The 18,634-nt window shown below is 40.4% G+C and overlaps 1 protein-coding gene across 1 annotated transcript in view; it reads right to left on the bottom strand.

Annotated features, from left to right (window-relative positions):
- LOC135493459 (glutamate receptor ionotropic, kainate 3-like) overlaps window positions 1–18,634 on the bottom strand; it is a 94,503-nt gene that overhangs the window by 40,008 nt on the left and 35,861 nt on the right. Inside the window, exon 4 of the mRNA XM_064780823.1 lies at window positions 5,293–5,486. Within this exon, the coding sequence (XP_064636893.1) occupies window positions 5,293–5,486 (194 nt within the window). The remainder of the gene's footprint in view (window positions 1–5,292; window positions 5,487–18,634) is intronic.

Here is an 18,634-nt window from a genome sequence, read left to right as displayed (position 1 = left end):
AACAAAGCAAGATGGCTTCCGCATACAGTTCAGAGAGTGAGAGCAGTGAATTTGAGGATGTTTTGGTCGATACAGAAGGATATTTAAACGTTGAGCCGTACATGTTCGAGCCATTAATATCACTAGATCATAATGAGAGTGATCATTCGGACGAAAGTGATTAGAATTTGTGGTTAATCAATTTGCATGGCAGACCTGCCGATATAGCAAAGAAGGCATTGATAGACGGTTGCAGATGCATAACATGTATGATTTTTGAACAAACTAATGTTGCACAATATTGTTTCGCCTCGTCAGTGTTGTATCGCCAGTTATGTCATGACGCTGAACTACTATTGAAAAGTGACGGTATTATGCACAATCATCTTGACGTGACGATATAATGCCGTGCAACGTTAGATAGGCCTAGATGTCAGATGACAATAATCTGTCATTGACAGTGGCTGTCACTGACACTGACCTGTGTCGCTGTCACCTTGCTATGGCTGGAACACAAGAAGACACTATGCGGTATCACAGGCCCCAATAGGGCCTACACATTATGTATAACAACCGACCTCAGCAGCCTCGGGCATTAAATGCAATTGACATGGTTGGAACAGCTGTTTTTAACAAGTGGCATTTAATATTCAGTTGGATGCAGATATCCGGCTTAATGTGATAATCCGTATCGATAAAGTGATCACTGCAAAGTTTGGCCGAAGGCCCAGGCTTCCAACACTCCAAACGTTTGCACTTCCGAATCCACAGCTTCCTCCTCTCTCGTTCAACTGGCTTTGGAAATTCATGAAAATGGGTCCCATCCGTCATTCGATTGTTCTTTGTGCTATCCTTGACACAATTCGGAGCCACACAATACACCATAGTGAATGAAACACATTACTTCCAGGTGTGCATAATTAATTAAGGCCCTCCTGCTTTTATGATTGCATGACATGTACAGATGACCTGATCTACATCACAACTTTTGCTGAACCCGCCGCCTGGCTCTAACAAGCCAGTTGCTAGCCTGATTAGGTAATCAAGTTGTCAAACACATAATTGGCTATATCTTCAAAATGGATGGAGCTAATTGCATTTGGTTTTCTGTATTGTATAAAGTGTTAGGTACACTTTTGAAATCGTCTTACAGCAGAAAATGGCAAAAAACCTTGATATATGGCCTTTAAGCCTATCGCCGCAAGGCTTGTTATTAGTTACGGAGTTCCCTGTTGGTAACACTTATGCAATCCCCTGCATCAAATTATAAACATGGCTACACGTCCTCAGTCAGCAAGCCTTCCAGAGACCAGACGTTAGTAAGATATATCCAACATCGCAAGAGAGCCCATTCCATTTCAAATTGATTTCTCGCGGCTAATCTTCACTGGGTGGATTTAATAACAGAACTTATCACGGCGAAAAAAATTAACTGGCAATACCAGAAACTACCTGAAGTAATTTGCGAGTAATGATCAAACGGGGAAGTGGGGAGATGAGAATCTCTCCAGGGAGACGCCATCGGGGCCATGCGAGAGATTGCGGCGCTCTGCCTGCGGCTTTGGCACTCTTGTATCCCATGAGAACTATGCGACTTATGAGTAGTTTTGCATAATATAATGTACTTGTATCCAATTCATTTGGAAATTTCTGGGCTATCCACAAGAAAACAAATAAGACCAACATCAGCCTTTTTCCATTTAAAATTACAGCGACTCTGCTTACCGCCTCAGTTAATTTTATTTGCCTTTACCGCGAGTACCAATTTGTTTTTTCTCGATTTAATTCAGATAAATTTTTGTTATGCTGTTCGCGTTTTTGTATTTTGAATAATAAAAAGAAAGAAAATTAAATTCTAGACAGTGACATTTTTGATAAATCGATTTTGTGGCTGTTAGGGGTTATTTAACACAACACTATTTGCGTATGCCGGTGTAGAAGTTTAAAATGTCCTAGGATAGAATGCGCGGGAAACAAAGGATTCTATTATGCGCTTCAATCTCTTAGCTATTGACGGTCAGGGTCTCTATAAAACCATATATTGCAGAATACAATAGGGCCGGACACTTTTTCCAGGGGGGGGGGGGGCATTTGTTACTGTTACACCGGTTCAGGTCTACCGACCACACAGGAAGGTGTTTCGTTGCGTCGTTGTTACCAAGGTTTGGCCCGTTGATCCTTTGATACATGTAAGAATTCATAACAATGGATATTTGGGCGAAGGTGGTAGCGGGCTTTGTTTAAAGACAATAGACCGCGTGTATTGGACTCTGCTGGAATTCTTTTAACTGCGGAGGGAAGGGAAAAATTATTACGCAATGAACTGGATGTAGTAATGTCCCCTTGGCTACTGAACATTCTATCTAGCTACAACTCGGCATCTAAGATATATAATTGTTGTCGAATCTGTGTTCGGTTGTATCGGCTCGATTCCCTTTGCCCGACATCCAAATGAGAGTCAGATTCTGTTCGCTGAGCCCCGGATATTGCCTTTGGGATCATATATACTGGTGTGATTGATTGAAAGATTGTCAATCAATAGCTGATTGTATGTTAGTACCTGATTGAGGGCTCATTTGGGAGTACACGGGATCAGTGTCCCTGTGCGATTAATTCCAGCCTGGCTGTAACCGTGATGTCGCCCGATTTAGCGGTGCAGATATTTGACTCTCGTTTTTTGTTATGGAGAGATTTAGACGTCGAGCTTTGAAAATATATCAACCAGTATTGAATCGAAAAATTCAAATATTCGAAATGCCCAGATTCCCAAATGAGAGTGACATTTATTAAGCCTGTAGTCTGCATTTGGGCAGCTGTGCGAAAACTACAGGGTCGATATCTTAGAAATTTGGTCTTTCTTAAATCTATTTTGGAACCAGAGGATTTCCACATTCAGTAACAATGGCTACGAAATAATTTTGTTATATGTATTAGTGTACTTTGACGTAGTGCATTGATTTCTGGATGAGTTTCGATGAAACCTTCATGTTAAATGTATTTTATTCAAATGTACGTTTGCATCTTCGAATGTGCCAAGGTTTATTAAAAAATATCCATTTAAAAAAATCGGTCGCTGACAAGAAATGATTTTTTACTGTATTTGCACATCATTAAACCTAGAAATTTTCTTGGGCCTCAAAATTTAAGAAAAACCAGACTTAAAAAAAGGCCGAGTAGGGTTTGCACAGCGGCCCATAAGGACAGTGACATTTACTTATGAAGCTGCATGCAAATGTACCAGACGGAATCGGATCAGACACAACGACACCCACTTGGGTTTTCGATCAAGGTGGACATTTCATCTACTGATGTGACTAGTATCGTATAAAGAGAATCGATATCAGTCTATTGGTTCTGTTTAGTATTCCCATAAGCCCGCAGGGACTTGTACCAAATTTCCTGTTAGGCTCAAATTTCGTTCTTCGTGACAATCTGTCACACTGGACTTAATTTCCGAGCGAACACCTTCATCAGTATTTGCAGGTGCAAAACTAGACATGGTTTCCTCTTACGTCTTTCGTTGGTGCCATGACGAAGGCTACGTGTAGGTATTGCTTTTGACACTGTTTCCCGTCTGAACTTTTTCTCACAATCGGTGCGGGGAGGGGAGGGGAGGGGAGGGGAGGGAGAATTTATGTCTTGTCAAAGCCGAAACAGTTCAAGGGACTGTATATGTGCATATCTAACCCGCAAGCAAATTTTCCTCTACCAAGACAATGGAATGAAAAAATCCGACAAATGAGGATTTATATCAATATCAGTTGAAGATATCGCAGTGATTGTTTTCAAGTTAAGTCGAAGATATCACTCAATAACTCAGTTTAAAAAGGTCGTCGGAGTAGGAGATGTAAGTTCACCTTTATCACTCTCTACAGCAATCCTTGTTTGTTATCGATCTAGCCCACTTAATCCTAGATCGGTGGTTAAGGAGTAAGGCGACCCTTGCTTACTGATTGCCTATACCCCAGCTAGCCACCACGCAGGTATAGTTAAATGTCGGGGTACGAACTGCCTGATGCATAGCATGTCTCATAAACCAGGCCTGGCTGTGGTCATTTGATTAGGGGAGACACTATGTTGGAAAATCTTCACTGGACCATTTTTGAATATTTCAATCATTCTTGGCATTTCTCCAGTGCGTCCAAACACAAATGTAAGAATAATTTATATAGTTCTGATCACAACTGTACGTGGATCATTTTTCCGTGAACAAATTACCATTTTATGGAAATGTCGCCATGACGTACCACATTTAACGAAGCCGGAGGCATATTTATCTTGTTCTATCGTAATTGCAGATATATTCAAATTTTGCCAGAAACATGAGCTCTCTTTATAATTGCTGATTCGGCTATTAGATATTTAACCTCAATCGTGCCATATTCACATCAATGAGAAATACTAGGATTCTCGGTTGTCGCCCGACATTAGTCAGTTGGATTGAAAACACAAACTAGACATCATTCGAAAAAAACCAGCTCGGAACTGCATGGGATGTCGTATCGCATCGCGAAAGGCGCCATTTTGAAGATAATCAAATGTTACATTCAAAATGTGATGAACGTTTTTCGATAGCTTGCCCCAAAAGATTAGATAACCTCAAGACATCCATTTATCTTTCACATCCATTTCATACGTATGCCCGTGTCGTCAACCACTCGCGCAATTCACGCCCCATTTCTTCTACCAATAGCAGTGAAATCTGAATCATGTTAGCATGTGGCCATTCCCAGTCTGTCTGGTAAAAAAGAAACATTGCCCAGCAGGTAAAATATCCGGAATCTTACATTAAGTCTCTATTGGTATTCGGCTTTACAATCCATTTGGGACACTAGTTTTTTTATACATAATAGTACCGGTATCATTTTATGTCGCAACCTTATACTCGATATATCAGACAGACCTCCACCATGCAAGTAGTAAAAAACCGATACTGCCAAATATTGTAACAATCGAAAGAAATTTCTGTTACAAAAAAAATTCTCAGCGTGAGGGCTACCATATTCATCGAGTCATGTAAAGGAAGCAGACAAGCTGCGGATCATTTTTTGAATATTATCTTTGTTGCTATCCGAGTGTTGGAAAAACCACTGAGTAAATCAAGGGATGTCATCTCTCACATTGCCCAGCCACTGGCAAAATCGAACTCGTGCTAAATAGCGAGGTGGCTTAGCTCACTGGGTATTTCTTCTAACATTTTTTTTTGTGCTAAGGTGACGTGGGCGAGATCCAGATTACTCATATTCTTTCGGCCCACTTTTCCGCAAGCTGAGAAGATTTTTTTTCCTGCGTAATGAAAAAACAGACACTTACCAATTTGAGTATTCTGTATGCAATCGTAGCATCGGTGATAAGAACGATCTGTTTTTCTTTAGCTCGTTTAGAGCTCAATAGGAGGCGTGTCATTGCCTGCTGCCACTCCGCCATGTTGGATTCCTGGGGTATGGCCGCGAAACGCTGCCTCCAGCCATCTGCTCGGTAATGGAAGTTGTTGAGTTCATCAACACCTACAAAGATAAAGTTTGATCATGTACTGTTAATGAGGGTAACGTGACGGGACCTGAGTTAACATTTTCTGGACACTGCCATTTTGGCATTGTTTGGATACTGGACCCAGTAATTTCACTACATGTGATGTTTGGGCGGGAGAAAAAAGACAACTCAAACAATTAGCAGGTTCTGCCGGAACCATAACATGGGAGACACTATCAAAAGGACTATATACCATGCCAAACGAAGATAGTATTCATCCAAGGGAAGCAGTTAACGCACACACACACAATGATTATGTGAGTGCTTTCTCTCACTCCTTTCACTCCCGGTACTTTCTTCTTAACCAAACGATAAAAATATGCAGACGATACATGTACAAGGCACTCACAACACCGTTTCAACACAGTCGCCTGAGGTACATGTAAACAAGAACACGAGTGAGAATCTAGGTCGTCGTTCATGCCGTTTCCAAGGAATTCCTCATAGCCGTTCGCAAGTGGAGAGGTATAATTATCGGAAGTCCGAATCGTATCTCTCCTCAGAGGTCTTCACACGGAAAGAACTTTAGATGCTACTTGAGGGGGGGGGGGGTATTGTATAGATTGTCGTCGTTCGGCCGGGAAGGATAAGTATCGATAAAATGGAAACCGTTGTTGATAAATAAATAGTGTGAGAGGTGGATTGGGTGTTCTTCATTGCATGCTATCGAAATTCGATATGCATTTGTTTGTGCTTTCTGTGACTTTTTCAATTGTGCTTTCTTAGCCAATTTTATTTGTAACAACAGCCGCCGTGAAAGACCAGTATGTAATTCCGGCAACAGTTGGAAAATAGCCTCTTCCTTCACTCATTCCAATTCTTCCACTCGACTACGTCGTTGCCTAAAGCTCGGAAGCTGTCATTTACCGAAAGCCACTCGGCAGCAAATTAGAAGGCATTTCCGTGACTGTATCCGGCGGGTAGATGGAATTAAGGAACCCACACATCACGGAAAAATATTGAGAGAAGATTGTGATTTGGTTGGAGCAGCCGCATGTCGCTGGCTCAAAGCTGACATTTCTGTTGGTATACGCTCCTTAAAAATGGACGACTTTGCTCATCCTTGTGATGATGCGGGTATGGCGAATTTAGCGGAAACTCCGGAATTTCCGGAAACTGGGCCGAAACAGCCTAAAAGTAGTATGAGTATGAAACATATACATGTATAATGAATATTTGTATAGTCCATGATTATCAAATTGTTTAAACTCCGATATTTATCAAGCATTGGAAAGAAACCTAAACATACAAGATATTTTTTTTTATTGTATTCTCTAGCTTTTATGAGATAACGACCTACGATAAAGCAGACTGGAATCAATCGATTGAATCAATATTGATGACAAAGCATAATGAAATGAACCATCTCCCGTGGTTAGTTGCCATATCGCCAAAACTACATGGAGAAAACTGCTCGTTTTCCCCATCTCTGTGTCCATCATCACTGCTAGCAGCGAAATGCCTTCTTTTTTTTCATTGAGAGTTGGTCGGGCTCGTGCAGTTGGAGCGTAGTTAATACTGTAAGAAATTATATAAGTGCGAGAGCTACGAACTGGAGACAGGAGGAAACCAGCGTAATTTCCACAGACAGAATGGTTCGAATCAGCAGCGTTCCTGTGGCAAGAAAGGCGAAAAGACGGAAAAGGACTTGGTTTGCAGCATGACGCTATCTCATAATTTCAAATCAAAACCTTCACGAATATTCCCTTGAAATCAAATGTTACTGAGTCATGCATCCAGAATCACTGAAAGAGTGAGTGAGTAAGTGGGTGTCTGATTGATTGAGTGAGCGAGTTAGTGAGTTAGTGAGTTAGTTAGTGAGTGTCGGCGGCATTGGATTTCAATTACCCGCGGCGTATCTGTATCTGAAGAGCATTGTATTGTCGTCGTAAATATAATCATGGTGTAAATGGCAAGTACACTGACCAACGAAGTCACTGATGAAAAGCCAATTTTCTCGATGGCTGACACTGCTTTGAGGTCGTCGTATGTCTTTCTTAGTTTGATATTCGTTGGAGATTTATCCAAAAATCCAAATATTAGGACTGTGCAATTGAAGAAAGCTGTGCTTTACAACAGCTGGAGCTGCATGAGATTTTGTTGTTCCGATGCTGAACAAAATACCCGTTGGTTTGAATGGAAACGTGGAAACAGTTGTACATCAAAAACAGCTGCATGCGTATATCAAATCCAGTGCTTCCAGTGCATGTCCGTGGTTACGTGCTTTTTGCGTTATTGGATTGAGGCGAACACGGCACCAAATGTCTTGATATTGAGTTGTTTAGGTCGAGTAATTTTCATAAACTGTGCAAGTATGGAAGTATACAAATACGACTAAACGAAATAAAGTGCGTACGATGAATAGTATTTCACCTTCAGGCATGTGGTAGTAGTATCGTTAGAAATGTCAGATGTTTTTGACAATGAAGGTAAATTTCGAAAAAGTTGTTTTCAAGAGGGCTATTTTGAAGCCAGACCTGGACCACCAGGTCACGAGTTCTGTCACTGGGTGCGCTTTATTGTGTTGGCAGAGGAAATGTTCGACGTTTGTTGTCATGCCCTTTTTGCTTCATTTTGCTTGCCAGAGGAGTGAGAAAAAGGGAACTTGTATGGAGATGGAGGAGACCTATGAATATCCTGGTTCCCGGATGTACCAAAAGAAGGTAAATTTGGTTTCAGATTTTCAAAATGCTAAAGATGTAGCCGTTCTTACGCCATCGGCACGGAAACGAAAATTCAAAAGAGCGCTGGATTTCTTCCCGATAGTTCCAGGTGGCTTACATGACGAGAATCGCATTGCCGGCATTGGACAGGGAGAGGAAAAATGACCCTACCCAAAAAATAACTGTATCAATGCTGTCATCTTGATCTAGAATCACGCCCAGCAAGCTGGCGATTTCTGTGGATGCCCAACTTGTTCTGTTGTCAGACACGAACATCGCCAGTATGCTGAATAGAGGCAAGCGTCGTCAGCAGCACATGAAATGAAAAGCACCTTAACCTAGGAAAGTTAAAACGTTATTTCAATTCATTTTGACCCCTATAATCAGGACACCTCTTCATTAAAGACAACAAACTTGTCTATCCCAAGGGTGTCCTTAATCGAGAGATTCTACTGTAGAGTACATGCCATAGTTTTGGATGTTTGACTGATAATAGATACATGTATTAACGTTGTGTGCCATGTTTAAAGCTATACCTGTCCAAGTGACTAGAATATCCAAACAACTGCGCTTACTACATCATTGTAAGGGCAGTTAAACCGTGTTCGCATTTTTATTTTCATTGATGTCCAGAAACTGCGGTTTTGCGACAAGCTGGTTGATTTAGGTGGTTACGAATCCACAATTATGGACATTAATTACGACCTCCACCTTTACGTTTCGGCTGGTCAGAACAAGAGGCAGCGCTGGGGCAGAACCCATGAAAATGTAATAAAATTCATATTCACTTAGGTTCGAACTCCACATTTTTTTGCACAATAGCCTCGTCAGGGCATGATCTTCACACAACGTTTCAAGCCCGGGGTAAAACCATTCTTTGTGGTGTTGTGGTTTGCGATTTCGAGGAATTTCCAAAATAGCGGTTATTAGCTGTTGTCAATTCAGGCCTATTGACCCGTATGAAAGCTGTTTCGTGGGGGTTGATGTTATCAGGATTTGCCCCGGGATGATCCCCTTTATACGGCAGCGGAACAATGAGAATTTTAAGCCGAGGTGCGAGCGGGCTTTGTTTAAAGACTGCGTATTAGGCTAGGCGTGAAATCTTTTTAATTGGAAGTGGGAGGCAAAGTCAACGTAGTGCACCTGATTTATATGCCTAAATCTAGATCTAGGCAACCCCCAAGCAAGAGAACACGTAAAGGGAGTGGCAGCCATTAGAGTGCGACCATTCAGCTGATAAATGCATGTCTGTTTCCAGATGTGGAAAAGTGGCAAAGATGTATTGCTGGAATACTACCTAAAACAGAGAATTCCGTTTATTCCACCAATAAGTAAGGAGCACAGGAAATCTATATATCTCCATCCAGACCTTCCTTTGATTATAGTCAGAATTATAAAGAAATCAAACTGGGAAAGACTAATTTTTTACAGTCTTACAGCCATTAAACTCTCACGGGTACTGTACAACATATCCTACTACATCGTTCCTTCAACTGGCTATGCCGCGGTCAGAAAACTGTTGGTATCAAGGTACCTTCTGTCTTTTTCTACCAACATGACTAATGTTGCCACAGGACATTACAAGAGTATTGGACAGACCGTCAGATTATATGATTTTACTAAAGGAAAATACGTCGGACGTTTCGAAATTAACCCTGAGGAGAAATGCCTTCACTTTAGCAAAACTACTAAGCATTTACCTCTAAAAGCTTATGATTTGGTGACATTATCGTTTCTATGTCAATTACCAAACGGAGATAATTTTTCTCTCTCCAAATACACGACGACTCAAAGAACTATTGATGGTGAACTGGTGCTCCAGCTAAAACTTAATAACACGACCACATTTATCAAGCGAAATGCAAGATTTGTGACATTTCAGCTAATTTTCGACAGTGATGCAGCCTTGATATTGTTACCGGGTGTTAAATATACCGATTGTCTCGAGCTCTTTGTCTTCCGGGAAGGTTTTGCAGTCATACAAAGACACCTCTTGGAGTATTCTCGTGGGTCTCTTGACAATCTTGGGTATAGTGCGAATTTGTACAAAAATGGCCAACAGGGATTGTTCCTGTTGGTAGTAGTTCCAACGTATAATAAGAGGTATAAAATTAGAGGCTCTTATGACGGTGGCATTTTTCATTGTTTTACAGCTAATGGGTTAAGCAATCAAACATGGGATGTTGCTAGAAAATTAGAAATTATGGTATATAGTTATTATTCAGGTTTAGAAATAATCGATCAATCCCAAAACTTTCTGTTAATTAAGCCGCGGGAATTTTATGTTTACATATAGTGAAGTCAGGCCCGCAGCTCGCTTTTGGTCATGGGCGACCTCTTTTGTCCTCTGTCAGTCTGAAAAATCGCCCAAGGTCTTATTGAGAATAACACTTTTTTGATAATCATTGGGGGGATCTCTGCGATAAAGAAACCTCTGAAAAGAAAATCGCCATATTCATTCAGCTCTAAAGCAAGGGCTGTTGCTGCATGGTTTTTTTCTACCACTTGATAGTCCATGCTTCGAAAAAAGCCAACTGCACACGGAAAGTCTTTGAGAAACCAATTTCAAAGTAAGATGTTCATCACGACTGGTAAAAAGGTAAATAATAACTACTATAGAAATTGCAGGACCTACAGTAAATGATTTGTTGCAAGAGCATGCCAGTGTCGTTCACATGTCAGCACTAGCCGGGACCAGTAGACATGCATTTTGACACGTGCATTAAGGTATGTGACAACTGCATGCTCACTGGACTTTCAGACTGGTTTTCAGCATAGGGCGATGACTACGAGCCGAGGAATCGAAGGGGTGTCAATGGAGGCACTTTGATCAATTTTGATTGAACAGGATGCATGACTTCCTAGGATGCACTATTGGTTTGTAAAGAGCCACAAATGACCCGTAACCCCTACATTTTTTTGCTGAATGCTTCCTGTTGATTCGATACCTGGATGAAGGATTGAAATGTTTGAGATTTTCTTTTTTGCCTAGGTGTTGAGGCTGGTTCGAAAGCACCATAACCTCAAATAACCTAAGCATCGTTCGTATTCTCAATCATGTCAATACGCGCAATGCCTTATTCAGTAGTGATCATAGGATGAAAGGAAAGGCTTAACCGCCTCTTATACTAATTGAAGTTAAAAAATCATTTTAATGGTAGCCAATAATGATTTTTAATGTGTAAATTCGTTGTGGTCATGAATCTAGTCGATGGTATAAGAAATATGTCATAAGTTTATAATCAAGTCGACAGTTTGAAATGTGATGCCATCAGTTCGTAATCAAGTCGATCCGATGATGTGAGGAATGGTGTTAAGTTTAATATTTAGTGGTTGATGTAAGGAGAGATGTCATAAGTTTATAATCAAGTCGACAGTTTGAAATGTGATGCCATCAGTTCGTAATCTAGTCGATCCGATGATGTGAGGAATGGGGTTAAGTTTAATATTTAGTGGTTGATGTAAGGAGAGATGTCATACGTTTATAATCAAGTCGACAGTTTGAAATGTGATGCCATCAGTTCGTAATCTAGACGATCCGATGATGTGAGGAATGGGGTTAAGTTTAATATTTAGTCGTTGATATAAGGAGTGATGTCATAAGTTTATAATCAAGTCGACAGTTTGAAATGTGATGCCATCAGCTCGTAATCTAGTCGATCCGATGATGTGAGGAATGGTGTTAAGTTTAATATAGTGTTTGGTATAAGGAGTGATGTCATAAGTTTATAAGTTCGTAATCTAGTCGATCCGATGATGTGAGGAATGGGGTTAAGTTTAATATTTAGTGGTTATAAGGAGAGATGTCATAAGTTAATAATCAAGTCGACAGTTTGAAATATGATGCCATCAGTTCGTAATCTAGTCGATCCGATGATGTGAGGAATGGGGTTAAGTTTAATATTTAGTCGTTGATATAAGGAGTGATGTCATAAGTTTATAATCAAGTCGACAGTTTGAAATGTGATGCCATCAGTTCGTAATCTAGTTGATCCGATGATGTGAGGAATGGTGTTAAGTTTAATATTTAGTCGTTGATATAAGGAGTGATATCATAAGTTTATAATCAAGTCGACAGTTTGAAATGTGATGCCATCAGTTCGTAATTTAGTCGATCCGATGATGTGAGGAATGGTGTTAAGTTTAATATTAGTCGTTGATATGACGAGTGATGTCATAAGTTTATAATCAAGTCGACAGTTTGAAATGTGATGCCATAAGTTCGTAATCTAGACGATCCGATATTGTGAGGGGTGGTGTTAAGTTTGATATTTAGTCGTTGATATAAGGAGTGATGTCATAAGTTTATAATCAAGTCGACAGTTTGAAATGTGATACCATAAGTTCGTAATCTAGTCGATCCGATGATGTGAGGAATGGTGTTAAGTTTAATATTAAGTCGTTGATATAAGGAGTGATGTCATAAGTTCATATACAGTCGATTTCATGAGGAGTGATGTCAGATGTTAGGATGTTACTCTTTGATATGAGGAGTTATGTCATAAGTTCATAATCTAGTCGATATATATTATGAGATGTGATGTCATAAGTTCGTAATCATGAAAAAGCATAAATTGTCTGATAGGATATTACAAGAATGTTTTTAAATGGATCAAATGCTTTTTATCTGAAGCACGGTAATCACGAATCTCGAAATGTACAACTATTTTGCTTACTGCCGGTGTGTCTTTCATACCTAGTATTCTATTTGTTGCGAAACAATTGAAAACAACCCCCTCAATGTCTCGTATTGGACTTCGCCGCGTATCATCAATTAGAAATATTCCCAGTCGCTCGTTTGTGAGCAAATAACCTTCATTCAGTAGATAGTACACTTTTGAAAATGTTAGATTTTGTTTTTGGATAGCCTTGTTCCTTTGCCGGAAGATGAGACACTCTAGGCAAGTTGACTTCTCTGTGTTTGCCCGCAAAAATATAAAAACTCCGTCAGCTTCTAAAACTGATCTGAGTGCCAGCGATTCGGTATCACGTTTTTCGAAAGTCGTTGTCACATTCGTTACCAACCTGAATACCAATTCACTGCCAACAATTTGCTGAATTGCCGTGTACGTGGATATGGTGAACGTTGGTAGTTCGCATAAAAATAATATCGTAACCATGTCATACGTTTTTAGTGGTAGGACTGTGTACGCCCGACTAAATTGCAGGCATTTTTCTTTATGATCGATTGTGAGACGTCCGACATATTCCCCTTTTGTGAAATCGTATAACTACTGTTTTTCAACAACACGTTCATCAACACCTACAAAGATAAAGTTTACAAAGAAAAAGTTTGAACATGTACTGTTAATGCATTTTTTTCTGGACATCGCCATTTTGGCATTGTTTGGGTACTGGACCGAGTGATTGCACGACATTATGATGTTTGGGCGGGAGAAAAAAGATACCTCAAACAATTAGCGGGTTCTTTCAGAACCATAAAATAGGAGACACTTTCAAAAGGGTGATACACCATGCGAAACGAAGTTAACATTCATCCAAGGGACGCAGTTAAACCACACACACACACAATGATTATGTGAGTGCTTTCTCTTAATACTTTCACAATAAAAATATGCAGACGATACATGTACAAGGCACTCACAACACCGTTTCATTACAGTCGCCTGAGGTACATGTAAACAAGAACACGAGTGAGAATCTAGGTCGTCGTTCATGCCGTTTCCAAGGAATTCCTCATAGCCGTTCGCGAGTGGAGAGGTATAATTATCGGAAGTCCGAATCGTATCTCTCCTCAGAAGCCTTCACACGGAAAGAACTTTAGATGCTATTTGAGGAGGAGGAGGAGGAGGAGGAGGAGGAGGAGGAGGAGGAGGAGGAGGAGGAGGAGGAGGAGGAGGGTGTGTGTGCGTGTGTGTGTGTGTGTAGGTGTGTGTGTGGGGGGGGGGGGGGGGGTTATTGTATAGATTGTCGTCGTTCGGCCGGGAAGGATAAGTATCGATAAAATGGAAACCGTTGTTGATAAATAAATAGTGTGAGGGGTGGATTGGGTGTTCTTCATTGCATGCTATCGAGAATCGATATGCATTTGTTTGTGCTTTCTGTGACTTTTTCAATTGTGCTTTTTTAGCCAATTTTATTTGTAACAACTGCCGCCGTGAAAAACCAGTAGCCGATCCGCGCTTAACAATCTCGTTTTTATCTGCTCTCAGAACGAACATCTGTTTAATTTTTTCAAACGATGAACTAAAACCTTGCCAAAATGACGGCGTCTAAAGAATAACGTGACGATTTGACTTTCTGTAAACCGTGGAAACACAGTCATGACAGTATGTAATGCCGGAAACTTTTTGAAAATAGCCTCTTCCTTCCTCTCTGAGAGAAGATTGTGATTTGGTTGGAGCAGCCACAGGTCGCTTGCTCAAAGCTGACATTTCTGTTGTTATACGCTCCTTAAAAATGGATGACTTTGCTCATCCTTGTGATAATGCGGGTATGGCGATTTAAGCTTAAACTCCGGAAAATCCGGAAACTGGGCGGAAACAGCCTAAAAGTAGTATGAGTATTAAACATATATAATGAATATTTGTATAGTCCATGATTATCAAATTGTTTAAACTCCGATATTTATCAAGCATTAGAAAAAAAAACAAACATGCATGGCAATTTTTTATTGTATTCTCTACGTTTTATGAGATAACGACCTACGATAAAACAGACTGGAATCAATAGATGACAAAGCCTTTTACAAAGCATAATGAAATAAACCATCTTCCGTGGTTAGTTGCGATATCGCCAAAACTACATGGAGAAAACTGCTCGTTTTCCCCATCTCTGTGTCCATCATCACTGCTAGCAGCGAAATGCCTTTTTTTTTCATTGATAGTTGGCCGGGCTCGTGCAGTTGGAGCGTAGTTAATACTGTAAGAAATTCTATAAGTGCTAGAGCTACGAACTGGAGACAGGAGGAAACCAGCGTAATTTCCACAGACAGAATGGTTCGAATTAGCAGCGTTCCTGTGGCAAGAAAGGCGGAAAGTCGGAAAAGGATTTGGTTTGCAGCATGACGCATTCTCATAATTTCAAATCAAAACCTTCACGAATATTCCCTTGTAATCAAATTTTCATGAGTCGGGCATCCAGAATCACTGAAAGAGTGAGTAAGTGGGTGTCTGATTGATTGAGTGAGCGAGTTAATGAGTTAGTGAGTGAGTGAGTGTCGGCGGCATTGGATTTCATTAACCCGCGGCTTATCTGTATCTGAAGAGCATTGTATTTTCTTCGTAAAATATAATCATGGTGTAAATGGCAAGTAGACACTGACCGACGAAGTCACTGATGAAAAGCCAATTTTCTCGATGGCTGACACCGCTTTGAGGTCGTCGTATGTCTTTCTTAGTTTGATATTCGTTGGAGATTTATCCAAAAATCCAGATATGAGGACTGTGCAAATGATGAAAGCTATGCTATACAACAGCAGGAGCTGCATGAGATTTTGTTGTTCCAATGCTGAACAAATTACCATTGTGTTGGTATGGAAACGTGTAAACAGTTGTACATCAAAAACAGTTGCATGCGTATATCAAACTCAGTGCTTCCAGTGCATGTCCGTGGTTACGTGCTTTTTGCGTTATTGGATTGAGGCGAACACGGCACCAAATGTCTTGATATTGAATTGTTTAGGTCGAGTAATTTTTATAAACTGTGCAAGTATGGAAGTATACAAATGCGACTAATTGAAATAAAGTGCGTACGATGAATAGTGTTTCACCTTCAGGCATATGACAGTAGTATCGTTAGAAATGTCAGATGTTTTTGACAATGAAGGTAAATTTCGAAAAAGTTGTTTTCAAGAGGGCTATTTTGAAGCCAGACCTGGACCACCAGGTCACGAGTTCTGTCACTGGGTGCGCTTTATTGTGTTGGCAGAGGAAATGTTCGACGTTTGTTGTCATGCCCTTTTTGCTTCATTTTGCTTGCCAGAGGAGTGAGAAAAAGGGAACTTGTATGGAGATGGAGGAGACCTATGAATATCCTGGTTCCCGGATGTACCAAAAGAAGGTAAATTTGGTTTTTCAGATTTTCAAAATGCTAAAGATGTCGTTCTTACGCCATTGATCCACATCCGGTACGGAAACGAAAGTTCAAAAGAACGCTGAATTTCTTCCCGATAGCTCCAGGTGGCTTACATGACGAGAATCGCATTGCCGGCATTGGTCAGGGAGAGGATAATGACCCAACCCGAAAAATAAGTGGATAAAAGCTGTCATCTCGATCTAGATTCGCGCCCAGCAAGCTGGCGATTTCTTTGGATGCCCAACTTGTTCTGTTGTCAGACACGAACATCGCCAGTATGCTGAATAGAGGCAAGCGTCGTCAGCAGCACATGAAATGAAAAGCACTTCAACCTAGGAGAGTTAAAACGTTATTTCAATTCATTTTGACCCCTATAATAAGGGCACCTCTTCATTAAAGACAGAAAACTTGTCTGTCCCAAGGATGTCCTTAATCGAGATATTCTACTGTAGAGTACATGCCATAGTTTTGTATGTTTGACTGATAATAGATACATGTATTAACGTTGTGTGCCATGTTTAAAGCTATACCTGTCCAAGTGACTATAGAATATCCAAACAACTGCGCTTACTACATTATTGTAAGGGCAGTTAAACCGTGTTCGCCTTTTTATTTTCATTGATGTCCAGAAACTGCGGTTTTGCGACAAGCTGGTTGATTTGGGTGGTTACGAATCCACAGTTATGGACATTAATCACGACCTCCACCTTTACGTTTCGGCTGGTCTCAGAACAAGAGGCAGTGCTGTAGCAGAACCCATGAAAATGTAATAAAATTCATATTCACTTAGGTTCGAACTCTACATTTTTTTGCACAATAGTCTCGTCAGTGCACGATCTTTGTTGTTAATCAATCGGAAATAGAGTATCGACTAGGCCCACTGATTACGTCGCTTGACTTTATTGTGTTGTAATATGTGTCCCTCCGCCATAACCGACGACGGGATTACTTTCTAAAGAATAAACACATTTGCTAGATTTGAGTCGTTGGGTTAGGTTCTATCCGTCCTCCCACTTCCAATTAAAAAGATTTCACGCCTAGCCCAATACGCAGTCTTTAAACAAAGCCCGCTCGCACCTCGGCTTAAAATTCTCATTGTTCCGCTGCCGTATAAAGGGGGTCATCCCAGGTCAAATCTTGATAACATCAACCCCCACGAAAGCTTTCATGACGGTCGATAAGCCTGAATCGACAACAGCTAATAACCATAATGCCTGAAGCGCTATTTTGGAAATTTCTTCGAAATCGCAAACCACGACACCACAAAGAATGTTTTACCCCGAGCTTGAAACGTTGTGTGAAGATTGTCAGGGATTATGACAATGGGTATGTGGAAATTCTCAAGACGAAAGGACGGTGGTCCAAAGTCAACGTAGTGCACCTGATTCATATGCCTAAATCTAGATCTAGGCAACCCCCAAGCAAGAGAACACGTAAAGGATATGGCAGCCATCAGAGTGCGACCATTCAGTTGATAAATGCATGTCTGTTTCCAGATGTGGAAAAGTGGCAAAGATGTATTGCTGGAATACTACCTAAAACAGAGAATTCCGTTTATTCCACCAATAAGTAAAGAGCACAGGAAATCTATATATCTCCATCCAGACCTTCCTTTGATTATAGTCAGAATTATAAAGAAATCAAACTGGGAAAGACTAATTTTTTACAGTCTTACAGCCATTAAACTCTCTCGGGTACTGTACAACATATCCTACTACATCGTTCCTTCACCCGGCTATGCCGCGGTCAGAAAACTGTTGGTATCAAGGTACCTTCTCTCTTTTTCTACCAACATGACTAATGTTACCACAGGACATTACAATAGTATTGGACAGACCGTCAGATTATATGATTTTACTGAAGGAAAATACGTCGGACGTTTCGAAATTAACCCTGAGGAGAAATGCCTTCACTTTAGCAAAACTACCAAGCATTTACCTCTAAAAGCTTATGATTTGGTGACATTATCGTTTCTATGTCAATTACCAAACGGAGATAATTTTTCTCTCTCCAAATACACGACGACTCAAAGAACTATTGATGGTGTACTGGTGCTCCAGCTAAAACTTAATAACACGACCACATTTATTAAACGAAACGCAAGATTTGTGACATTTCAGCTAATTTTCGACAGTGATGCAGCTTTGATATTGTTACCGGGTGTTAAATATACCGATTGTCTCGAGCTCTTTGTCTTCCAGGAAGGTTTTGCAGTCATACAAAGACACCTCTTGGAGTATTCTCGTGGGTCTCTTGACGATCTGGGGTATAGTGCGAATTTGTACAAAAATGGCCAACAGGGATTGTTCCTGTTGGTAACATTTCCAACGTATAAAAAGAAGTATAAAATTAGAGGCTCTTATGAAGGTGGCATTTTTCATTGTTTTACAGATAATGGGTTAAGCAATCAAACATGGGATGTT

This window comes from Lineus longissimus, chromosome 9 (assembly GCF_910592395.1).
Source record: "Lineus longissimus chromosome 9, tnLinLong1.2, whole genome shotgun sequence".
Taxonomy (NCBI): Eukaryota; Metazoa; Nemertea; class Pilidiophora; order Heteronemertea; family Lineidae; genus Lineus; species Lineus longissimus.
Note: the sequence above shows the minus strand (reverse complement) of the source record. Positions and strands in the feature narration are given on the sequence as shown.